Raw genomic sequence first — 25,304 nt, 5'->3', positions numbered from 1 at the left:
AGGCCAGTCCAGACCCACCCATGGGTACTCAGGCTTTGATTTAGGAATAGACAATATGGACAACTGCTTAGGGTGATCAAGTGGAAAGCACTAAATAAGTGGGCTAACAAGGACCTTGGTTTCTCTTGCTTTAGAACAATGCTCTGTGATATCTGAAGAAGAAACCTGTCCTCACCACTCTCCAATCCTGCCTTAAATCCAGCCCCCAGGGCCCCCTCCATCCCATACCTGAATCTCCTTTCATCCACATTCCCAGAGTCACCTCTGTTCTAGACTGTGAGGGTCAGGGCTGTCGAAAGAAGGGGGTGGAGGGGCAAAATTCCCCAGGCCCGGGCCTGTAAGGGGGGTCCAGCACCGGGGTCTCTCTCTTCTGCTCCTGATGGGACCCATGTGATCGCGTCCCGACAGGAGCAGGAGAGAGAAAACTCCGGCGCCGGGCCCCCCTTGGAGGCTGGGGAGGATCCAGAGCTTCCTCCAGCGCTGCTCTTCTGCCCATTGCTGAGCAGCTGCTTTTCCTCTCAGGCGCGCGTGCTCGGTTTTGAAACTGAGCATGCCCTGAGAGGAAAAGCAGCCGTAGGAGCAGGCAGTCAGCGCTGGAGGAAGATGTCTTCTGCTGGCGGAACCTCAGGATCCCCGCCAGCCAAGGTACCTCAATCCTGTGTTGTGCCAGCATTTGGGGAGCGGCAGCAATCGGAGGGGGGCGGCAACAGATGACAATTTGGGGGGGGTGACAGCGGCCCTGCCCCGGGCCTGGTTCAGTCTCTTGGTGGCCCTGGTGAGGGCAAGGAGTGGAGGAGGAGCCTAATGGTTAAGTGCAGTGCCCTGAGAACCAGAGGAACCAGGTTCAGTTCTCACTGCTGCTCCTTGTGACATTGGGCAAGTCTCATGTACAAAATAAGTACCTCTATATAATATGTAAACCGCTTTGAGTGTAACCACAGAAAGGCAGTATATCAAATGCCATCCCAGAGTTTGCCTGATATCTTTGCTTTTTGTTGTCTTGCCTTACAATTGTGTGTCCCTGGTCCCACTTGCCGTCTGCTAGCATTGGTTTTGTTGTTTTGGTTATTTAATTCCAATTTCTGTGTTTCTCCAGGGGTGTATCCAGGAGCTGCAGCCAAGCCTCCAAAAGCAGGTACACATTTCTCTTAAATGCATTAGGGCCGATATTCAGACCGCGGATACCGGACTGCTTCCTGTGGTTGGTGGTGAACCTGGAAATTCAATGCCAGACTGTATCCAGCAACCAGCACTGAATTTCTGTTTTTTTCTAGGGGCAGTCTGAACATAGCCGGTTAAGCCGATACTCATCAGCTAACTGACTAAGTTATATTGGCCAAAAATAGACCTACTATTTATGTGGGTTTTTCTGGCCACTAAACTTAGCCAGACAGCCAGTGAATATTGGTGTTAACCAGCTAATTCACGTGACATAGCCGGTGACCGGGCTAACCGCTAAGTGCTAATATTCAGCGGAGATAGACGGCTATCTTGTGCTTTATATTAGCATTAGCCAGCTTTAGGCTATTTAACCTTTCCAGGAGTCATTCCTGGTCGGTTAAATATTAATGCTGAATATCAGGTGGATTATTGTTCGGAGGGATTACAGGTAATCATGTAGGATATTACATGTGAGCTTTGACAGTCGCAGCTGCTCCCAGCAGGAGGTGCTGTTTGATAGGTGCAGCTTCACTGAATGTAGAGCAGTGGCATAGCTAGGTGGGGCCACGGGGGCCTGCGTCCCCTAGATTTCATCCAAGCCCCTGGTTTTGCTGGCAGGGGTCCCCAACCCCCGCCAGCTGAAGACTTCTTCAGCACCGGTATCCTCACCTCCCCACACCGCACTTAAAGGAGCGTGCACAGGAAGTTTGTGGATGGTAGTACACTACTATCACTATCCTTTTCCCCTTTACACATGGAATTTCAATCCACAGTGATTCCAAGAAGTGTTTTGTTTCCTGCAGAATTTTCAATCTATTTGATTCAAGGCTCTCGTTAATATACAATGCTACCCCTCCACAATTCGATCCACCCTATCACTACGATATAATTAGTACCCCAGTATGACAGTGTCCCACTGGTTATCCTCCTTCCACCAGGTCTCAGAGATGCCTATTATACCTAATTTTTCATTTAGTGCAACTCTCCCATCTTATTTCAGTCTCCTGGTATTCGCATATAGACATTTCAAACTATGTTTGTTGTTCCTATTTAATATATATAGGAATGTCTTATAACGTCTTCTGCTGTAATACAACCATGTATGTGAAATACATACCATGTAACCCAAAACCCTCTATAACCAAATGTATATTCTTTTCTATTTCCAGTATCCATGACGTATTGTAAGCCACATTGAGCCTGCAAAGAGGTGGGATAATGTGGGATACAAATGCAATAAATAAATAAATAAATCATGCTTAGTACTTGACAGTATTAATTTGCAATCTTTTTTGTCTGATTTTTATTTTTATTTAAGGACACCTGATCTACTACGGTCTCTTTTGCAACATCACTATCTTCCCTGTTTTGCTGATATCTTTGAAAGATACCTTATCCCGAACCATGCGCTTTTGAGGGACTGTCGACCTCCTCTCCCCCTCCTCCGTTTCTAGTTTAAAAGCTGCTCTATCTCCTTTTTAAATGCCGATGCCAGCAGCCTGGTCCCACCCTGGTTAAGGTAGAGCCCATCCTTTCGGAATAGGTTCCCCCTTCCCCAAAATGTTGCCCAGTTCCTAACAAATCTAAAACCCTCCTCCCTGCACCATCGTCTCATCCACGCATTGAGACTCTGGAGCTCTGCCTGTCTCTTGGGCTCTGCACGTGGAACGGGTAGCATTTCAGAAAATGTTACCCTAGAGGATCTGGATTTGAGATTTCTACCTAAGAGCCTAAATTTGGCTTCCAGAACCTCTCTCCCACATTTTCCTACGTCATTGGTACCCACATGTACCAAGACAGCCGGCTCCTCACCAGCACTATCTAAATTCCTATCTTTAGCCTTTCCTCATATGAGAGGAGTTCCATCCCCTTTATCATTTTGGTCGCTCTTCTTTTCTAATTCCACTATATCTTTTTAGAGATACAGCGATCACAATTGAACACAATACTCAAGGTGAGGTCACACCATGGAGCAATACATAGTAACATAGTAACATAGTAGATGACGGCAGAAAAAGACCTGCATGGTCCATACAGTCTGCCCACAAGATAAATTCATATGTGTATACCTTACCTTGATTTGTACCTGTCTTTTTCAGGGCACAGACCGTATAAGTCTGCCCAGCAGGATTCCCCGCCTCTCAACCACCAGTCCCGCCTCCCATCACCGGCTCTGGCACAGACCGTATAAGTCTGCCCTCCACTATCCTCGCCTCCCAACCACCGACCCCTCTTCCCCACACCCGCTCCGCCACCCAATTTCGGCTAAGCTTCTGAGGATCCATTCCTTCTGCACAAGATTCCTTTATGTATATCCCACGCATGTTTGAATTCCGTTACCGTTTTCATCTCCACCACCTCCTGCGGGAGGGCATTCCAAGCATCCACCACCCTCTCTGTGAAAAAATACTTCCTGACATCTTTCCTGAGTCTGCTCCCCTTCAATCTCATTTCAATACAGAGGCATTATAATATTCTTGGTCTTATTATGCATCCCTTCCTAATAATTCCTAGCATCCTGTTTGCATTTTAGCTGGTGCCATACACTTGGGAGATTTCAATGTATTGTCTACAATGACACCTAGATCTTTTTCTTGAGTGCTGACTCCTAAGGTGGACCCCAGCATCAGGCAACTATAATTCAGATTTGTCCACATTAAATTTCATCTGCCTTTTGGATGCCCTGTTTTCCAGTTTTCTAAGGTCATCCTGCAATTTTTCGCAGTCCACATGCTTTTTTCCCAACTTTGAATATTTTTGTGTCATCTGTGAATTTATTCACCTCACTTGTGGTTCCATTTTCCAGTTGAAGACAGGGTAGTCTCTGTCTCCCCCCCCCCCCCCCCCCACCGCAGGATTCCCGTGTACATTGGTCCATCCCCGCAGTCCTGGAGGGATTGTACCCGCGGGAATCAGTCCTCGTGTCCACAATCCCCACCGGGAGGTCATTCCATGCATCCACTACTCTTTCCGTGAAAGAGTATTTTCTTAGATTCCTCCTAAGCCTATTTCCTCTTAACTTCATCGTATGCCCCCTGATAGCTGAGTTTTTCTTCATTTGAGAAAGGCTCACCTCCTGTACATTAATGCCACTGAGGTATTTAAATGTCTCCTGCCTCTCTTCCAGCATATACATGTTGAGGTTCCTAAGCCTGTCCCTATATGTTTTATGACTGAGACTGCTTACCAGTTTTCTAGCCGCCATCTGGACCGACTCCATCTTGTTTATATCCTTTTGTAGGTGCAGTCTCCAGAATTGCACACAGTATTCTAAGTGGGACCTCACCAGAGACTTATACAAGGGCACTATCACCTCTTTTTTTCCCTGCTGGTCATCCTTCTCCTTATGCACCCAAGCATCCGTCTGGCTTTGACAGTTTCTTTTTCTACCTGTTTGGAGACCTTAAGGTCATCAGACACAATCACTCTCCCAAATCCTATTCTTCTTTCATACACAGAAGCAGTTCACCACCTATATTGTACCACTCCCCTGGATTCATGACCCTGCATTTCTTAGCATTAAATCTTAGTTGCCAGTCATCGGACAGTTCTTCAAGCTTCGGCAGATCCTTCCTCATATCATCCACACCCTCCAGGGTGTCCACCCTATTATAGAGTTTGGTATCATCAGCCCTTCCACAATATCACTCACAAAGATGTTAGAAAGAGCTGGCCTGAGAACCGACCTCTGCGGTCCACCACTGAGAACATCCTTTTCCTCAGAGAAGCTCCACTTACACTACCCTCTGTCTCCTTCCATTTAACCAATTTTTAACCCAGTCAGTCACTTTAGGTCCTCTACTGAGGGCACTCAGTTTATTTATCAATCGTCAAAGGCTTTGCTAAAATCCATGTACACCACATCTAGCAGCTCTCCCACATCCAACTGTGTGGTCACTCAGTCAAAGAAATCAATCAGTCTGTCTGACATGACCTGCCTCTAGTGAAGCCATACTGCCTCAGGTCCTGCAATCCATTCGATTTGAGAAACCTCACAATCCTTCACTTTTCCATTAGTTTAGTCACCACTGAGGTTAGACTTGTAATTCCCAACTTCCTCCTAACTTCCACTCTTGTGCAGAGGGACCACATTTGCCCTTCTCCAGTCCTCCAGGACCACTCCAGACTCTAAGGACGCATTGAAGAGGTCAGACAGCGGAGCCATCAGAACTCCAGATTCCTTGAGTACCCTCGGATTTATCCTATCAGGCTACATTGCTTTGTCTACTTTTAGTTTAGCTAGCTCCTCACAAAGACAGTTTTCTGAGAATCGGTCCTGGTCTACCATACATCCATCCCCATTAGCATTTCTTTTCTGCAGTTTTACCCTCGGCCTTTCGTCTGTGAACACAGAACAGAAATAATTGTTAAGCAGTTCAGATTTATCCTTATCGGCTTTTACATATTCTTCCCTCTCAGCTTTGAGCCTCACAATAGCTTCATCCCACGTTGGTTCCATTACCCAATGCTGAAACAATTCTTCCTGTAGAGAATCCAAGATCCCTTTGCTTCTAGATGACCCCGCAGCAGGGACGCCCCAATCGAGTGAGCCATTTTGGAACTCACCATCCCCAAGAGCAAGGAGAAGGGTCCTTAAAGGCCCAACGTTGGTCTCACAGTGTGAATGGTATAAGAGTATGCCACCTGCTCAGAGAATGAGGGGAAAGGGTGAAAGTGGGAAAAAGAAAGGAAAAGTTCTACAGTTATGCACTTGTTATGCCTTCATTTTGTTGTTTTTTGTGCAAATGTTGTTTCATTTATATTCTGAAAGTCTTGGTGACAATAAAGAGATTGAAACATGGGGCATAGACTTGAATGAAGAGTTGGAGATGAAAGAGGAGATTGAGGAGAGGAGAGTGAAGAAGAGTGAGTAAGCGAGAATGTGCCACACCTAGCTGCCACGCCATCATCCATCTACCTCCCACTTAGATGCTGGGGAAATGTGGAAAAAAAGGAGGCAGAGTATCTACCATGGCACTGGGAATCCTGACCCCTATCTCTGCCCTTCCCCAGCACTATGAAACCACTGAAAGGCCCAACTCAAACTGTGCTTCAAAGGAGATACTGCTGCCACCAGGCCTTCTTGGTGATTTGAAATATCCTATGTGGCATTATGACTATTGTGGGTGTTTATGTAGTGGTACATTTGATGTGGAGTAGTCGTCTAATTTTAGACTACTCCTCCACTATTGCTCCTTGTGATCTTCCAAAGATTTGTCTAGGTAACTTTAGGGAGTTTCAAATTTAGCTGGATGAGTTTGGTCTCAGAGGAAGGCTGTCCTAAATATAGCCGGCAGCAGACTTATTCAAATGAGTCTTGCCAAATATCCAGTTAAAGTTATCCAGATAACTTTAACTGATTAACTTATCACTCACTACATGACAGCAATTCCAGCTTCTCCCACCAGGAGGTACTGTAGGGAATGGATCAGGAGCACTGGCTGTGGGTGAGCTCACACCTCTTCCAATCCCAGCAGAAGACATTATATGGAATAGTGCAGGAGTGTTTACGGTGGAGGAGCTCACGGCTCCTGCAATCTCAGGCTCTCCCAACAAGAGATGCTGTAGAGAATGCTCATGGAATGTCCTGTTATTCATTTCTACTCTATTTTGTATTTTTAGGTGTAGGTGTTGGTGTTGGTGGTCAGCCTGGTAAGTATAGTCTGGATGTCTGCATTGCCCCTTTTCTCTCATTTGGTCTAAAGTAAAAATTGTGCCTCCTCTCTCTCTCCACTCCCTGCATACTGGAAAAAATGTCGCTTGTCATAGGAAGGGTTCTACTACTACTACAAATCATTTCTATAGCGCTACCAGTCGTATGCAGCGCTTCACAATTGAACATGAAGAAAAGACAGTTACAATCTAAATTGACTGCCCTTCCACGCTTGCCCCTCCTTTCATGCAGCAAAATGATTGACACCACATTTCTCCCAACCCCACATTTTTCCCGTTATCTGGTGCAGTAGGAAGGGTGTTGCCCCACTCCCTCTGCAGGGATATTGCTTCATTACGTAGTAGGAACTGAGTCATTCTATCTCTTTCATGTGGAAAGTGATGGAAGACTCCCTCACCTCATTGTTCCCTAGGGATCACCCCAAGCAGCTTAAAACCATTTAAGTAAATATATTTTCATAAAATATAACACTAAACTAAACAGTAATGTGTCGGCCTAACCCCTGGTAAGCCTTTCCTTAGCTGAGAGGTGCCCAGCTCTACCACCGGCTGCCTTTCAGGTGCTGTGGAGGACTTGCAGCTCATCTGCATATCCTTACAGCCTTCTCCGGGGTGACACCCAAGTCCACTCCGATCCACTCAGGGCCTCCGCTCTAGGTGCCCAGCGCTCCCACCAGGTGCTGTGGAGGACTTGCAGCCCTTCTGCATTTCCTCACAGCTGTATCCGGGGTGACTCCAGTTCCACCCCGATCTTCCCAGGGCCTTCGCTCCAAGTGCACAGAGTTTCCAGGTGCTTTACATCTAATCTTCTTCCCAGTTGCTAAAGTACCTCAGTCATTTATGGCCCCTATTCACATTCTCTTCCTAGCCCTGTCCCTTCCTAATCTTTTCCCTCACCCCCTACCTCTCTCCCCTACAGGAACTCACTGCCCATCCATCAACTTCATCACCTCACCTTCTCTCCTACCCTCTTCCTCCCTCTTGGCTTTTAATCTCCGCCTCTTTCTTCCGTCCATTTTGCCTTCCCCATTCCACCTAAATACCTCTCGCCTTCGACGCCTTCGTGGCCACACCTCTCCTACTCTCCTCCGCTCTCTTTTGCTCCTTCTCTTACTCTCAGCCGGTGACATCAATCCCAATCCTGGCCCCCCTCACCAACTATTATCCCAACTCTACAGATCTCACCGCGACCTCTCTAACCTCATTTCTATTTCTCTACTCCCCTTCTCTTGCGCCCTATGGAATGCCCGCTCTATCTGTAACAAACTTGCCTATATCCAGGACCTCTTTATCTCGCGTCACCTCCATCTGCTCGCCATAACAGAAACCTGGCTCTGCCCTGATGACTCTGCTTCAGTCGCAGCCCTGTGCCATGGCGGTTATCTATTTTCACATACTCCTCGCCCTGCTGGACTACTTCTCTCTCCCTCCTCCAGATTTCAACCCCTTCTTCCACCTCAATCTCACTGTTTTTCCTCCTTTGAAGTCCACTCTATCCGCCTTTTCTCTCCTCTGCCTCTTCGAATAGCGGTCATTTATCGTCCCCCTGATAAGTCCCTTTCATCCTTTCTCAGTGACTTTGACGCCTGTTTTGCCTTCTTCCATGATCCTTCCTCCCCCTCTCTCATCCTTGGTAACTTTAATATTCCTGCTAATGATCCTTCCAACTCTTATATTTCCAAGTTACTCGCTTTAACGTCCTCCTTTAATCTCCAACTATGCTCCACCTCCCCCACTCATCAAAATGGTCACTGTCTTGATCTCATCTTCTCCTCCAACTGTTCACCCTCTAGTTTCCTTGCCTCTGATCTTCCCTCCTCTGATCACCATCTTATAACTTTCACACTTAAATCTCCTCCCTCCCAGTCCCGTCCTATCTTATCTAATTTATCTAGGAATCTTCACGATATTGACCCTTCATCTCTATCCTCCCATGTTTCAAACCTCCTCTCTACTGTGGCACCATCCACGTCTGTCAACGAGGCTGTTTCTTCTTACAACAATACTCTATCCTCTGCCTTAGACACTCTTGCACCTTTGATGACCCGCCCTGTAAGGCGTACAAAACCCCAACCTTGGCTGACTTCTAATATCCGCTACCTACGTTCCTGTACCCGCTCCGCCGAACGCCTCTGGCAGAAATCTCGGGCCCTTGCTGATTTCTTACACTTTAAATTCATGCTGACCTCCTTCCAATCTGCTCTTTTATGTGCCAAACAGGATTATTATATCCAACTGACCAACTCTCTTGGCTCTAATCCTCGACTTCTCTTCACCACATTGAACTCTCTCCTCAAGGTGCCCCCTCCCCCAACTCCCCCTTCATTATCTCCTCAGACCCTTGCTGAATTCTTTCACAACAAGGTTCAAAAGATAAACCTTGCTTTCTCTACCTCATCACCTCTCCCTCCACTAGTCCGTTCCCCTCTCTCTCCTTCCCCTCATTCCCTTTCCTCCTTTCCTGAAGTTACTATTGAGGAAACTACACTTCTCCTTTCTTCCTCAAAATGTACCACCTGTTCCTCTGATCCCATTCCCACCCACCTTCTTAATGTCATCTCTCCTGCTCTTATTCCTTTTATCTGTCACATTCTCAACCTCTCACTTTCCACTGCAACTGTCCCTGCTGCCTTTAAACATGCTGTGGTCACACCTCTCCTTAAGAAGCCTTCACTCGACCCTACTTGTCCCTCTAATTACCGACCCATCTCCCTCCTTCCTTTTCTCTCCAAATTACTTGAGCGTGCTGTTCACCGCCGCTGCCTTGATTTTCTCTCCTCACATGCTATTCTTGACCCACTACAATCTGGTTTTCGCCCTCTCCACTCAACCGAAACTGCGCTTACTAAAGTCTCCAATGACCTATTACTGGCTAAATCCAGAGGTCAATATTCCATCCTCATTCTTCTTGATCTTTCCGCTGCTTTTGACACTGTCGATCACAGCATACTTCTCCTTTCCTGGTTCTCTTCTTACCTCTCCCTCCGCACCTTTAGTGTTCACTCTGGTGGATCCTCTTCTACTTCTATCCTTCTGCCTGTCGGCGTACCTCAGGGTTCTGTTCTTGGTCCCCTCCTCTTTTCTATCTACACTTCTTCCCTTGGTTCATTAATCTCATCCCATGGCTTTTCCTACCATCTCTATGCTGATGACTCCCAAATCTACCTTTCTACCCATGATATCTCACCTTGCATCCAAACCAAAGTTTCAGCGTGCTTGTCTGACATTGCTGTCTGGATGTCTCAACACCACCTAAAATTAAATATGACCAAAACCGAGCTTCTCATTTTCCCCCCCAAACCCACCTCCCCGCTCCCCCCGTTTTCTATTTCTGTTGATGGCTCTCTCATTCTCCCTGTCTCCTCAGCTCGAAACCTTGGGGTCATCTTTGACTCTTCTCTCTCCTTCTCTGCTCATATCCAGCAGATTGCCAAGACCTGTCGTTTCTTTCTTTACAACATCCGTAAAATCCGCCCCTTTCTTTCCGAGCACTCTACCAAAACCCTCATCCACACCCTTGTCACCTCTCCTTTAGACTACTGCAATCTGCTTCTTGCTGGCCTCCCACTTAGTCACCTCTCCCCTCTCCAGTCGGTTCAAAACTCTGCTGCCCGTCTCATCTTCCGCCAGGGTCGCTTTACTCATACTACCCCTCTCCTCAAGACCCTTCACTGGCTCCCTATCCGTTTTCGCATCCTGTTCAAACTTCTTCTACTAACCTATAAATGTACTCACTCTGCTGTTCCCCAGTATCTCTCCACACTCGTCCTTCCCTACACCCCTTCCCGTGCACTCCGCTCCATGGATAAATCCTTCTTATCTGTTCCCTTCTCCACTACTGCCAACTCCAGACTTCGCGCCTTCTGTCTCGCTGCACCCTACGCCTGGAATAAACTTCCTGAGCCGCTACGTCTTGCCCCATCCTTGGCCACCTTTAAATCTAGACTGAAAGCCCACCTCTTTAACATTGCTTTTGACTCGTAACCACTTGTAACCACTCGCCTCCACCTACCCTCCTCTCTTCCTTCCCATTCACATTAATTGATTTGATTTGCTTACTTTATTTATTTTTTGTCTATTAGATTGTAAGCTCTTTGAGCAGGGACTGTCTTTCTTCTATGTTTGTGCAGCGCTGCGTACGCCTTGTAGTGCTATAGAAATGCTAAATAGTAGTAGTAGTAGGGACCCCAGCACAGTGCTGGAGCTCATTCATCAGCTTCATGAGGGACAAAGGCATGGAGTGTCACAACAAGCCACATAAACCTAATTATACTTACTTTATCTAAAAAAAACATCCCCCTCGAAATCACCCCACATTCTCTCTACCCTTTTAACTTGCAAAGATTTCCTAACAAAACAAAAAGTCACAGTAAGGGAAACATAGAGGGCCCAATATTCAGCGCTATTTAACCAGCCAACTAAGCACTAATATTCAGCGCGAAATAGCCGGTTATCTCCGCTGAATATTAGCGCTTAGCACATAGTGGCTAACCAGCTATTCACATAATATAGGTGGCTATCCGCGAATATTCAAACGCTGGTTGGCTAAGTTTAGCAGGCAAATCACACTGCACAAATAGCAGTCCTATCTTTGCCCGCTATTAACTTAACTGGCCAGCACTGAATATTCACATAGCTGGCTAAGTTAGAGCTGTCCAGAAAAACACTGGATATTCAATGCTGTCCACCGGAAACAGCCCAGCATTAAATCCGGGGTCAGCACCCATGGCATCAGCTAACCATGCTGCCTGCCACTGGCTGAATATCAGGGGGAATCAATGCTTCCTTATTCAGTTCCTATCCCCAGCCAAAAGCAACTCAGCCTACTGTACAGCTCCACAACAAAAAACAAAACAAAAATATTGTAACTGGGCCAGTTACTCCAAGCTCACTTCCTAAAGAGCTCACCAAGGGGTGATCCCCTTTGGTGGTATTCAACCTCAACCCTGTGACAGGTTGCTTTTCAGGAGAATCCTGCAATAGCATTAGCGGGAGGGGGAAGAGCCCAGTGTCCCTGGAGTCAGCTGGTTAGTGGCAAGAAAGCTTTCCCTGGGGAGGGGAACATAGTGACAGAGTTCCTGAACATTAGTGTCTCTTTATTCCTATCTCCATTGCAAGAGTCTCTCTCTTTAGCTGGAAGCAGGGTCCGTCGTCTCTTTACTGAGGGGCTGTTTCTTTCATGGTAAGAAAGAGGGAGCGACCCGGGCCCTATAGGTTCTTTTTACAGTCCAGACCTGCTTTGTGCAGTATTAATTCTGATTATCTTCTGGCAGGTGTCTACCCTGGCTATGGTTTATCACCCATTTATCCAGGTGAGTTTTGAACGTCTTTACAAGACAAAAGTAACAACTAAGAGGGAATGAAGAGGAGGAGAAGGTCCCCACAGTCCAACAGAGTAACAATAAGAGAATGAAGAGAGTCCCCTAAGGCAGTGCTTCCCTGATGATCCCAGAGCCAGTCATTTTTCAGGATATCCACAATGACTATGCATGAGGTAAATCAGTATATATCACATCTCCAGGGTTGTTAGATTTACCTCATGCATAATCATTTGGATATCCTAAGATCTTGACTGGCTATGGGGTCACCAGTGCAGGTATGGAAAGTGCTGCTCTAAGGGAGAAGAAGGTGCTGAGGAAGGCTTTAACATCCAGGTAGGACTCATTGGGAAGGTGAGAGGGGATAGTGATGGGGCACCTGAGAGCAGACATTAAGGATTGGAGGGATCTAAAGGGTGATAAGGGGACTTCCTATGAGAAGAAACAGAGTAGTTTTTGACTGTAGGGTATTGCTGGTGATGTTATATGGAATTTACCTAGATATTTAAAGACATGTGCTTTTGCTTTAGGTGGAGGGGCTGGTCAGCTGGGATACCCCTTTGGTGGTAAGTTGTGTTCACAGAGTCTGATATTTAAATAGAGCTAGCCTGCTAGATCCACTGGAGTGGCTATATTCCAGGAGGTGGGTCTGGGTTGGGGGCAAGAGGGGTATTAGCTGACTAACACAAATTTTCAAAGCTGGCTGGCTAACTCTATGCCCAAGGACAGCTAGCTTAGATGTAACCAGTGCTTTTTTTGTAGGAAAAAAGGTACCGGTACTCATTGTGAGTGGGGGGGGGGGGGGGGTCACCATTTATGACCCCGTCCATATGGTAGGCACACCCACAGTAGCCACACCCCTTATACCTGCCATGGCGCATATAAACAGGTATAATTGAAAATACTATACCAATATAGGAGAAAAAAGTAACTTGTGATTTTTTTTTTATTATAAATAATTTCTGTAAGCTGTTACAGCTCCATTATACCCAGTGCAAAAAAACACAGATGTAAATTCTCAGATTGGACATATTCCAAACACTAAAATGAAAATAAAATGATTTTTCTACCTTTGTTGTCTGGTGACTTTGTTTTTCTGATCATGTTGGTCCCAGTCTGCTGCTCTCTATCTGTTCCCTTAACTCCGTTTCCAGGGCTTTCTTTCCATTTATTTCTTTACTTTCCTCCTTTCTTCTTCATTTCTTGCTCTCCATCCATAGGTAAAAGCTGGGTCCTCCGCAGACTTGACTGGAGGAGGTATAGAGTGGATCCAGTTCTTGCCTATTTTCTCCATCCATGTGCAAGTTTTCTCCTCTTTTCCCTTTCCCTCATCTCCGTCAGTATGCATCTCCTTCCTATTCTTTCCGCCCCTCCATCCATATGCATCTCCTTCCTCTCTCTTCCCTCTCATCCATCCATGCCCAACATTTCTCCTCTCTCTTCCCTCTCATCCATCCATGTTCATCTCATTTCCTCCTCCATGCAAGTCCAGCATTTCAACTATCTTCCCTCCCCTCCATCCATGTCCAGAATTTCTCGTCTCCCCTAAATCCATGTGCATCTCCTCCTCTGTCTTCCCTCCCCTCCATCCATGTACAGCATTTCTCCTCTCCCCTCCATCCATGTTCATCTCACTTCCTCTCTCTTTCCTCCTCTCCATCCATGTCCAGCATTTCAACTCTCTCCCCTCCCCTCCGTGTGCATCTCCTTCCTCTGTCTTCCCTCTCCTCCGTCCATGTCCAGCATTTCTCCTCTCCCCCTTCCCCTCCATCCATGTGCATCTCCTTCCTCTGTCTTTCCTTCCCTCCAAATTTCTCTTCCCAGACCTCCACTCCATCCATGTTCAGCATTTCTCCTCTCTCCCCTCCCCTCTATCCGTGTGCATCTCCTTCCTCTGTCTTTCCTTCCCTCTAGCATTTCTCTTCCCTGCCCTCCACTCCATCCATGTCCAGCATTTCTCCTATCTCCCCTCCCCTCCATCCATGTGCATCTCCTTCCTGTCTTCCCTCTCCTCCTTCCATGTCCAGCTTTTCTCTTGCCCTCCTCTCCATCCCATCCATGTCCAGCAACTCTCCTCTCTCCCCTGCCCTCCCCTCCCATCCATGTCCAGCGATTCTCCTCTGGCCTCCCCTCCCATTCATGTCCAGCGAGTCTCCTTTGCCCCTATCCTTCCCTCCCATCCATGTCCAGTGATTCTCCTCTCTCCCCTTCCCTCTTCTCCCACCCATGTCCAACGATTCTCCTCTGGCCTCCCCTCCCATCCATGTCCAGCGATTCTCCTTTGCCCTTATTCTTCCCTCCCATCCATGTTCAGCGATTCTCCACCCTCCCCTCCCATCCCATCCATGTCCAGCAATTCTCCTTTACCCCATCCTTCCCTCCCATCCATGTCCAGCGATTTTCCTGTCTCCCCTACCCTCCACTCCCCTCCATGTTCAGCAATTCTCCATTGCCCCCTATCCTCCCCCTCCCTTCCATGTCCAGTGACTCACCCCAGCCTCCAACTGCCCCCGAGATCTTTCCAACCCCAGCCCCACCTGACCGCCCTCAGCTCCCCGACTTTCCATTTGTGCCCCCCTGCGTTGAAAACTTCTATTTACCCGAAGTCGCAGCGGCGAACTGACAGAGAAACTAAGCAGCAGGCAGGCTCGCCTCCTCATCGCTTCCCTTCCCTCTCAGTGTCCCGCCCTCGTGGAAAAGAAATTACATCAGAGGAAGGCGTGACGCTGAGAGGGAAGGGAAGCGACGAGGAGGCGAGCCTGCCTGCTGCTTAGTTTCTCTGCTGGTTCGCCACTGCGGCTTCGGGTAAATAGAAGATTTCAACGCAGGGAGCAGGAATGGAAAGTCGGGGAGCTGAAGGCGGGCAGGTGAGCTAGCCTTCTGAAAAAAGGTGCCGGTACGTTGTACTGGTGCGTACCGGCACAAAAAAAGCACTGGATGTAACTAGCTAAGTTTTGGCGAATTGTCAGCTAAGTTTCAGATGAAGCATTGAAGCCGAAATTCAGATCGGGGTAGGTAGCTAGGCTGCCTCCCACGGTCGACGCAGAGACAGGATATTCAATGCCAGGCCGTTTCCAGTGACTGGCATAGAATATCCGGGTGTTTTTTGCCCGGTTTAAATTTAACTAGCCAAGCCGATACTCAGCGCTGGCCGGTTAAGTTTAAACCGGTCAAAGATATTCCAGATGAAACATTGAAGCCGAAATTCAGATCGGGGGAGGTAGCTAGGCTGCCTCCCACGGTCGACACAGAGACAAGATATTCAATGGGGAAGACAAGGCAGATGGGAGAAGAATGGTCCAGCTGAGGAGGAACTGAAGACATACCGCCCGATACTTAGCGCTATTTAAACAACCAGACAAAAGTAACAACTAAGAGGGAATGAAGAGGAGAAGGACAACAGAGTAACAGTAAGAGAATGAAGAGAGTCCCCTAAGGCAGTGCTTCCCTGATGATCCCAGAGCCAGTCATTTTTCAGGATATCCACAATGACTATGCATGAGGTAAATCAGTATATATCACATCTCCAGGGTTGTTAGATTTACCTCATGCATAATCATTTGGATATCCTAAGATCTTGACTGGCTATGGGGTCACCAGTGCAGGTATGGAAAGTGCTGCTCTAAGGGAGAAGAAGGTGCTGAGGAAGGCTTTAACATCCAGGTAGGACTCATTGGGAAGGTGAGAGGGGATAGTGATGGGGCACCTGAGAGCAGACATTAAGGATTGGAGGGATCTAAAGGGTGATAAGGGGACTTCCTATGAGAAGAAACAGAGTACTTTTTTGTCTGTAGGGTATTGCTGGTGATGTTATATGGAATCTACCTAGATATTTAAAGACATGTGCTTTTGCTTTAGGTGGAGTGGCTGGTCAGCTGGGATACCCCTTCGGTGGTAAGTTGTGTCCACAGAGTCTGATATTTAAATAGAGCTAGATCCACTGGAGTGGTTATATTCTAGGAGGTGGGTCTGGGTTGGGGGCAGGAGGGGTAATAGCTAACTAACAAAAATTTTCAAAGCTGGCTGGCTAACTCTATGCCCAAGGACAGCTAGCTTAGATGTAACTGGCTAGGTTTTGGCGAATTGTCAGCTAAGTTTCAGATGAAGCATTGAAGCCGAAATTCAGATCGGGGGAGGTAGCTAGGTTGCCTCCCATGGTCGACGCAGAGACAGGATATTCAATGCCAGGCCGTTTCCAGTGACCGGCATAGAATATTTGGGCGTTTTTTGGCCGGATTAAATTTAATCAGCCAAGCCGCTATTCAAAGACATTCCAGCTATGTTGGCTGTCTCATTTGGCTGCCAAGCTTAGCCAGCGGTTTGCTGAAAATTGACGGATAGCTGGTTATATCACGTGATAAAACCGGCTATTCACTAAGCGCTAACTGGCAATATTCAGCGGGAAATAACCTTCTGTCTCCTACTGCATATTGCTGGATAGTCGGCTAAGGAGCTGTTCCTGGCCGGTTAAATGGTTTTAAATATCCGGCAGATTGCCTGCATCTAGCTGGCCATAACCTAACCAGCTAAATTGCTTCTGAGTAATGTCTTGACAACAAATAGAAGGTCAGTAGACCTTTGAGAGGACCAAGATGGTGAATACAAAATTGGAAGGTTCACCAGTGTAGTGCCTCAGGACTGGGGAACCGGGGAACCAGGAGATATAGGTGAAGATAGCATACACTTGTTTAGAGGAGAAAGGTAGAGAAGTGGTGAGAGGTGGGATGGGGAAGACAAGGCATCTGATAGGAGAGGAGTGGTCCAGCTGAACCGATATTTAGCGCTATTTAACCAGCCAGGAACGGCTGTTATCTTCCGCTGAATATTCCTGGTCAGTGCTTAGTGGATAACTGGCTATACTGCGCGATATAGCCAGCTATCCACTGATATTCAGTGCATCACCGGCTGTTTGGCGGTTTCAACAACTGACCCGCGCTGAATATTGACTTGGCCGGTTAAGTTGAAACGGGCCAAAAATAAACTGAATATTCAATGCCAGTCACTGGAAATGGACCGGCATTGAATATCAAGGCTCAGCACCGACTGTGGGTGTCATCCCAGCTAATTCCCACGGTCCCATAGTCACAGAGGATGGAAATCTTTCAGCTGAAAGCAGGAAATTACTGCCAGTTGTTTTTTCAAGGAGGGGAGATTTGGAAGGTGCAGCCTGAAGCTGGAAGAGGCTTGGGATGGGGAGCAACAGCAGGATGGATGGTGAGGCACTGATCCAGTACTGCTTTTGAATTGGTTTCTGAAGCTATCATTAGTACAGAGGGGATTCCCTTTTTTTATTCCATGGAGAAATGTTCAGCCTTTCTGAATATAGATTCCTTCAAGAAAAAAAATTAAATTACACTGTACAGTATGTGTCTTTGGATTCATTCTTTCTAATGGGTGCTGGCACTTAGGCAACTGAGTTTAGCAGATTCAGCCTCACCCCTTCTTAACAAGATTTTCTCCCTCACACAGCAAAACCTGCCAAGTCCTATGCTGGTGGCGGAGCGCTAGGAGCCCTGGGATACCGAGGTAGGTGAAGTCATTGACATAGGGACTGAAACTTCTAAGAAGAATGGGATGGAGAATCTGCCACCCACTAGCCCTGCCTGCACTGCTGTAAATCCCAAACCAGGATCCTGACCCTCACAATCAGTCTGAAGAGCAGGGAGCAGATACATGTCAAAGAGAGACGTGATGTATCAGGCAGGACCGGTCTTAGGGAGGGGAAGGGAAAGAGAAATGGGACTTGATATACCGCCTTTCTGAGGTTTTTTTTTTTTTTTTTGCAACTGCATTAATAGCGGTTTACATATATTCAGGTACTTATTTTGTACCTGGGGCGACAGGTGCGGCCGCACAGGGCCTTGTACTCCCAGGGATCCCATAACCCTCCCCAAAGCTACCTTAACACAACGCACCCTGGTGGTCTAGTGGCCTCTTCAAGGCAGGAAAGAACCCCACTCTTTCCTGCCCGCTGCCACATTCTTCAAAATGGCTGCCGAGACTTCAAGCAGCAGCCATTTTGAAGAAGTGATGGCAGCGAGCAGAGCAGCACCAGCAGCCCTGAAGAAGCCATTAGAGCACTAGGGTGCGTTAAGGTAACCTATGGAGAGCACCCTGAGGCTTGGGATGGGGGACAGTACACATAAAATAAAAAAAATAAACATCTTGTCAAAAGGGGTGGGGCAGAGCTAGGCAAGGAACCAGGGGGCCCCACCAAACTGGTCTGCACAGGGCCTCACAATTGCTAAGACAGGCCCTGGTATCAGGGGTAGTCCCATACTCTCAGGAGAGAGATACAGGAAGTGGAGAGACCCACACTCTCAGGACAGAAACAGGAAGTGGATAGTGCCGTACTCTCAGGAGACACACAGGAAGTGGATAGTGCAGTACTCTCAGGAGAGACACAGGAAATAGTCAAGCCCATATTCTCAGGAGACACACAGGAAGTAGGTAGTCCAGTGTTCTCAGAAGACACACAGAAAGTAGTCCCAAACTTTCAGGAGAGACACAAGAAGTGGAAAGACCCACATTCTTAGGGGAGAGACACAGGAAATGGATGATCCCATACTCTCAGGAGACACACAGGAAGTGGAAAGACGCATACTCTCAAGAAACACACAGGAAGTGGATAATCCAGTACTCTCAGGAGAGACACAGGAAGTGGATAGTGCCGTACTCTCAGGAGAGATACAGAATGTGGATAATCGCAAACTCTAAGGAGGCAGAATGTGGTGGGCACCCAGATGAGCTAAGCTCACAATATCAGGAGACAGCAGTTGAGGCACAGTAACATGGGGAGTGGGTAATGCCTACACCATCAGAAAAGAACAGGAAGTGATGCACAGGGAATTGGCATCTTGATATCTTTAATATACTGCCTTTCATTTAATCAGCAAAGCAGTGTATAACTAAAATAAACATTGGTAAAATACAATAAAACTAACCAGCATAAAAAAATAATCCAAATTCAAGTGACATTAAAACAATCTAAACACAACACAGAAATAAATAACGATATGCTTAAAAGCAGGCCAAAAAAATTGATAAGGAGAGTCCAAAACAAAATAACATTAAAATCACACAAGACAGAAAGATAACAAATGCCACAATGTGATTAATGCAGTAAATCTAAAACTAGAGACCTGATTATACATTTAGGATAAAACAGTGGGTGAGGAGATACAGAATGGGGAATGGTCAACATTTACGGGAGCCAGCAGAGAACGGGTGCAGAGCAATGATAATGCCACATCAGGAAAGAGCAGTTGGGCAGTGGTCTCAGGACTGCGCAATTCTGTAATTATGACACGTGATTCATCTCTGGGTGTCCATTTTTCTCTTTTTGCCTGTCTTTCTCACCTCCTCCCCCCACCCCCCATCCCAACCTTCTGTTGATCTGGGGCTCCTTCCTGATCAGTCTGTGTTTTTGGCTGTCTTTAGGTGGTGTTGGCTGTGCGGCAGGAAAATACTGTGGTCGGAAGAGAAAGTAACCGAGCCAGATATCTATCAACCTCATAAACATTGGTGCTACTGCATGGTCTACAACGTAAACCTTGAGTTTTACGAATAATAAAACTAAGCTACACCCTCTGCCGTCTCTCCACCCCTAGACCCTCTTCCCTCCCACCCTGTCCCCGCCCCACACAAAGTCCATGGCTAGATCCTTCCAGTTGGACAGCTTCTGTGCCAAGAGATAGAAGGGCAAATTATAGGCCGGCCTGGACTGACCCATCCATGTGGGAGATCCTACAGAGGAAGGGGAATGCCTACAGACACCCTTTGCATGGCACAGACCACCTTCTCCAGAGAAGCCACTTTTTCTTCTCAAAATCCCATCCCCTAACCCAAGGCAAAGGGATCCCCGTGATCTCCCGTGGTGCTATAACTAACCTTTCCGTTCCCAGTCAGGGGATCCTGCTGCTTCTGCCGAAAATGCTGAGAGGACTCCAAAAGTCAACTCGCTAGTGTTGCATGCAGTGGTATGGGTCAGATCAAAGGGGGATTGGCATGTATCGGTTTCCTGTGCGTGGCTGGGTTAGCATGACACCCTTATGGCAAGGCATGCTTCTCACTCCTTCCTGTGGCACTCTCTGCCTGGGATGGTGTTTCTTCTATTAAGACTGAGTCCACTGGCGCTTGCCCTTTGACAGGCTGGCGTCATGTTCTTGTGTCTTTCCCTGTTTACATGGATGCTCTTGTCAAGGGAGGGATCACTGTAGCCAGCCAACCAGGTCTGTAACTGTACTTTGAACCTATATCTGGAGCCTGCAGCCTTTTCTCTTGGTTTCTCCATCTCCACCCGTGTATCCTGCTCCCCAACTTTTGTAACTTATAAACTCAGCTCAGACCATTCCTGTTTCATGAATTCTCTTTGAGGTTTGCATTTGTCTGCTGGTGCAATTCTGTGGGATTTTATGTTACATAGTTTATAGGAGGAGAGGGACTAATGTTGCTGAGAAGCTCACAGAGCAGGAAAGCTGGGGGAGCCATGGGACATGTCTCCCACAGTTCTTAGCAGTGGTGCTATCATAGGGTCCTCTCCTGCATTAAATACAAACCTCCTGGCCTGCCTTAAGGGTTAACCATTTGTAAGACTACTTTGCTTCTCCACAGCTCATAGGCTGTGACTCTGTAATCCTTAAAGTACCTATGAGGATGTGCTGTGCTGGTAGGGGGAGAAGGAGAGATAAAGTTCTGCTGCTTGGAAAGCAATAAGAAATCTAGCACAAGATGCAGCAGTGAGGTTTGTGTCACTGACACAGCCCCGTGGCCAACTCTTATCCCATCGCTGCCACAATTGCCAAGAGGCGCATGTAATTCAGACTTGTCCTTACCCTGCTGCTGCAGCCCGTTTAATAACCAGCCCACGGCAGCACTGTACTGTCCATCTCTTGAGCCAGCGTGCTTACAACTAGTAAGTCTCTCCATGTCTAGCTGTATAGATCAGAAAATATTTTTATTTTGGATTTCTTTTTGTCCTGTTTTGTTGTGGGATGGAATCTTTGTATCTGGAAACCTCTCTACACATGTGTATTTTAATCACCTTGATATAACTTGGATGGAACACTTTTTTTTGTAAAAAATAAAAATTTTAAAAATGTACTGCTTCAGAAAACAAGACTAATAAAGGACAGATTTTAAATGAAACATGATGGCCTTGGTTTCTTGAGACCCTCCTTCCTGGTCCAGCACTCACAGAAATGATTACGGAGCTGGAGGAATGTCCATGAACAGGGCAAGTGGGAGGATGGGTACTGGCATATCTCAGTTGGATCATGATGTCCTACAGCACAGACTCAACTCCACTGTGTTTTATTGCAGTAGAGTGAAGGAGGGGAGGGTTAATCCATTTAAAGCACAGAATGTCTCGGCATAGGGTTTCTAACATACATACCAGCCAAACTTTAAAACTATTGAACTGGCCAGGGAACAGCTCCTGGCCAGTTAAATAGTCTTATAACAGCTAAGCGCTAATATTCTTTGACTGACTGGCTAAGTTTAGCGGCCAGATACACCTGCATAAATAGCAGGTCTGTCTTTGGCCAATATAACTTAGCCGATCAGCTGATGAATATTGGCTTAACCAGCTATGTTTTTAGTGGCCAAAAAAAACGTGGGAATTAGCTGGGCTCCCTCCCAGTCTGAATATTGGCCCCATAGAAATTTGCACTCAATGCAACAAGCAAATAGTATGTAGATAGGCTGTGTGCAAAAAATATACACTAACATGGGAGAGCACGCCGGACACGTGAATGCAGAGGTCTATGCTAGCAGCAACTAGATTTTGTGCAAAAAAAAAAAAAAGTAAAATAATAAGGTAAAATTATGTATCATACCTGATAATTTTCTTTCCATTAATCATAGCTGATCAATCCATAGACTGGTGGGTTGTGTCCATCTACCAGCAGGTGGAGATAGAGAGCAAACTTTTGCCTCCCTATATGTGGTCATGTGCTGCCGGAAACTCCTCAGTATGTCGATATCAAAGCTCCATCCGCAGGACTCAGCACTTAGAGAATTACACCCACGAAGGGACACTCTGCCCAGCTCACCACCGCCGAAATGGGGGAGGGGAATTAACCCAGCTCATCCCCACACAAGTGGGGAGGGGAATCCGTCCAGCTGATCCCCGCGGAGCCGGGGAGGGACACAACACCCGCCGATGCGGGGGGGATCTGGCTTATCCTGCAACCGCAACCGCGGGAGGAGCTGACTGACCCTAACACTGCCGAAGCGGGAGGGGTACAAAGCTGCCCTACAGCTGCACGAAGCAGGAGGGAGTGCCGGCAGAATTTAGGTCTCAATCCAGCCCCGTAAAACGGAGGGGAGAGGAATGCAGCAGCTCACTGTAACACAAACTCGTCTCAACTCTTGAAGGATCCAAGTGAAAAAACTTGAACACGAAGTCCTCCTGAAGTAACTGAAGACTAAACTTGAACCTAAAATTCAACCAGAATATAAACAGTACAGATATCTGGGAGGGGCTATGGATTGATCAGCTATTATTAATGGAAAGAAAATTATCAGGTATGATACATAATTTTACCTTCCATATCATCATGCTGATCAATCCATAGACTGGTGGGATGTACCGAAGCAGTACTCACCCAGGGCGGGACATTGAAATCCCTGACCTCAACACTGAGGCTCCAAACCGGGCCCCCGCCCGAGCAGCCACAGTCAAGGGGTAATGCTTGGAGAATGTATGGGCCAATGCCCAAGTTGCCGCCTTGCATATCTCTTCCAAGGAGACGGACCCGGCCTCTGCCATCGAGGCCGCCTGAGCTCTTGTGGAGTAAGCCTTCAGCTGGATAGGCGGCACCTTCCCCGCGGCCACATAAGCCGCTGCAATGGCTTCCTTGACCCATCTTGCCACTGTAGGCTTAGCAGCCTGCAGACCCTTACGAGGACCTGCAAACAGGACAAACAGATGATCCGATTTCCGGAAATCATTGGTCACTTCCAAGTATCTGATGATGACACGTCTCACATCCAGATATTTAAGAGCAGAGTATTCCTCTGGGTAGTCCTCCCTACGAAAGGAAGGGAGACAGAGCTGCTGATTCACATGGAAGCGAGAAACAATCTTGGGCAAGAAGGAAGGCACTGTGCGAATAGTCACTCCTGCCTCAGTGAACTGCAGAAAAGGCTCTCGACATGAGAGTGCCTGGAGCTCGGAAACTCTTCTGGCTGAAGAGATAGCCACCAAAAAGACTGCTTTCAACGTCAGGTCTTTCAGAGATGCCCTCGACAAGGGTTCAAAAGGCGGCTTCTGCAATGCTCTTAGCACCAGGTTGAGATTCCACACAGGCACCACAGAGTGCAGAGGAGGGCGCAGGTGATTAACTCCCTTGAGAAAGCGCACCACATCTGGCCGCGAAGCCAGGGAAACACCCTTCAGTCGGCCCCTGAAGCAAGTCAGAGCCGCTACCTGGACTTTAAGGGAACTGAGCGACAGGCCTTTCTCCAGACCTTCTTGCAGAAACGCCAACACTGAAGAAATTGGAGCAGTGAAGGGAGAAAGTGAGCCTGCTTCACACCACGCTGCAAAGATACGCCAAACCCTGGCGTAAGCAGTAGAAGTAGAGCGCTTCCTCGCTCTCAGCATAGTGGCGATGACCTTGTCTGAGAAGCCCTTCTTTCTCAGACGCTGCCGCTCAATAGCCCGGCCGTAAGACCAAAGGGGGAGGGATCCTCCATCACCACGGGACCCTGATGCAACAGGCCCTGCTCCACTGGCAGCCGCAGAGGATCGTCGCATACCAGGGACGTCTGGGCCAATCCGGACCCACCAGGATTATCCGGCCCGGATGCTTTGCCACCCGGTCTAACACCCTGCCCAACATGGGCCAGGGCGGGAACACATAGAGAAGCTCTTGTGTTGGCCACTGTTGGAGAAGAGCATCTACTCCCAGGGATCGAGGGTCCCGTCCTCTGCTGAAAAAGCGCGGCAATTGGCCGATGACGCCATCAGATCTAGGCTCGGCTGGCCCCAGCGCTTCGTGATGTCCAAGAACGCCTGAGCAGATAGCTGCCACTCTCCGGGCTCCAAGGTATGGCGACTGAGAAAGTCCGCCTTGACATTCATGACTCCGGCAATGTGGGCTGCTGACAGCTGTTCCAGGTTCGCTTCCGCCCACTGGCATAGATTCATGGCCTCCTTGGCTAGAGGGGCGCTCTTGGTACCTCCCTGGCGGTTGACATAGGCCACAGCCGTGGCATTGTCCGACAGGACCCGTACTGGCTTCAACGCCAGTACCGGGATGAACTCCAAAAGCGCCAACCGAATGGCTCTGAGTTCCAGGAGGTTGATAGACCACTTTGCCTCTGCAGGAGACCAGAACCCCTGCGCTGTCCTTCCCAAGCAGTGGGCTCCCCAGCCCGACAAAGAGGCGTCCGTCGTGACGACAATCCACTCCGGGGTCACCAGAGGCATTCCCGCAGACAACTTGTCTGTCTGCATCCACCAGCTCAGCGCCTTGCGCACTGCTGAGTCCAAGGGAAGGTGCACAGCATAATCCTCCGACATCGGAGTCCAGCGCTGCAGCAGAGAGTGTTGTAGTGGTCTCATATGAGCCCTGGCCCAGGGCACTACTTCCATCGTGGCCGTCATAGAGCCCAACAGCTGCACATAGTCCCAAGCCCGAAGAGGAGAGGCTACTAGGAACTGGTCCACCTGAGCCTGAAGTTTGACAATCTGATTGTCTGGCAGGAACACTCTGCCCACTTGGGTGTCGAATCGAACTCCCAGATACTCCAGGGACTGAGTCGGGCGCAGCTGGCTCTTCTCCCAGTTGATGATCCATCCCAGGGAGCTCAAAAGAGCAACTACCCGGTCCACAGCTTTGCCGCACTCTGCATAAGAGGGGGCTCGGATCAACCAGTCGTCCAGATAAGGATGGACTTGTACTCCTTCCTTTCGCAGGAAGGCCGCTATGACCACCATTACTTTGGAAAAGGTCCGCGGAGCAGTAGCCAACCCGAAAGGGAGGGCTCTGAACTGGAAGTGTTGTCCCAGGACTGCAAAACGCAGAAAGCGTTGATGAGGAGGCCAGATGGGAATATGCAGGTACGCTTCCTTGATGTCCAAGGAAGCCAAGAACTCTCCTGCCTTCACTGCTGCTAAAACAGAGCGGAGAGTCTCCATGCGAA

At 47.9% G+C, this 25,304-nt stretch overlaps 1 protein-coding gene across 7 annotated transcripts in view; it reads left to right on the top strand.

Moving 5' to 3' along the window:
* Nucleotides 1-21,299, top strand: part of ELN (elastin) — a 535,722-nt gene extending 514,423 nt beyond the window's left edge. For all 7 annotated transcript variants that reach the window (XM_030186281.1, XM_030186283.1, XM_030186277.1 and 4 more), the window contains 7 exons: nt 1,097-1,135; nt 6,784-6,813; nt 12,108-12,146; nt 12,683-12,718; nt 16,011-16,046; nt 17,622-17,678; nt 19,593-21,299. In XM_030186281.1, coding sequence (XP_030042141.1) covers nt 1,097-1,135; nt 6,784-6,813; nt 12,108-12,146; nt 12,683-12,718; nt 16,011-16,046; nt 17,622-17,678; nt 19,593-19,642 — 287 coding nt within the window. In that variant the 3' untranslated portion in view covers nt 19,643-21,299. The remainder of the gene's footprint in view (nt 1-1,096; nt 1,136-6,783; nt 6,814-12,107; nt 12,147-12,682; nt 12,719-16,010; nt 16,047-17,621; nt 17,679-19,592) is intronic.
* Nucleotides 21,300-25,304: the final 4,005 nt, after the last annotated feature.

Source organism: Microcaecilia unicolor, chromosome 13, assembly GCF_901765095.1.
Source record: "Microcaecilia unicolor chromosome 13, aMicUni1.1, whole genome shotgun sequence".
Classification (NCBI taxonomy): Eukaryota; Metazoa; Chordata; class Amphibia; order Gymnophiona; family Siphonopidae; genus Microcaecilia; species Microcaecilia unicolor.
This window is presented reverse-complemented; position numbering and strand designations above follow the sequence as displayed.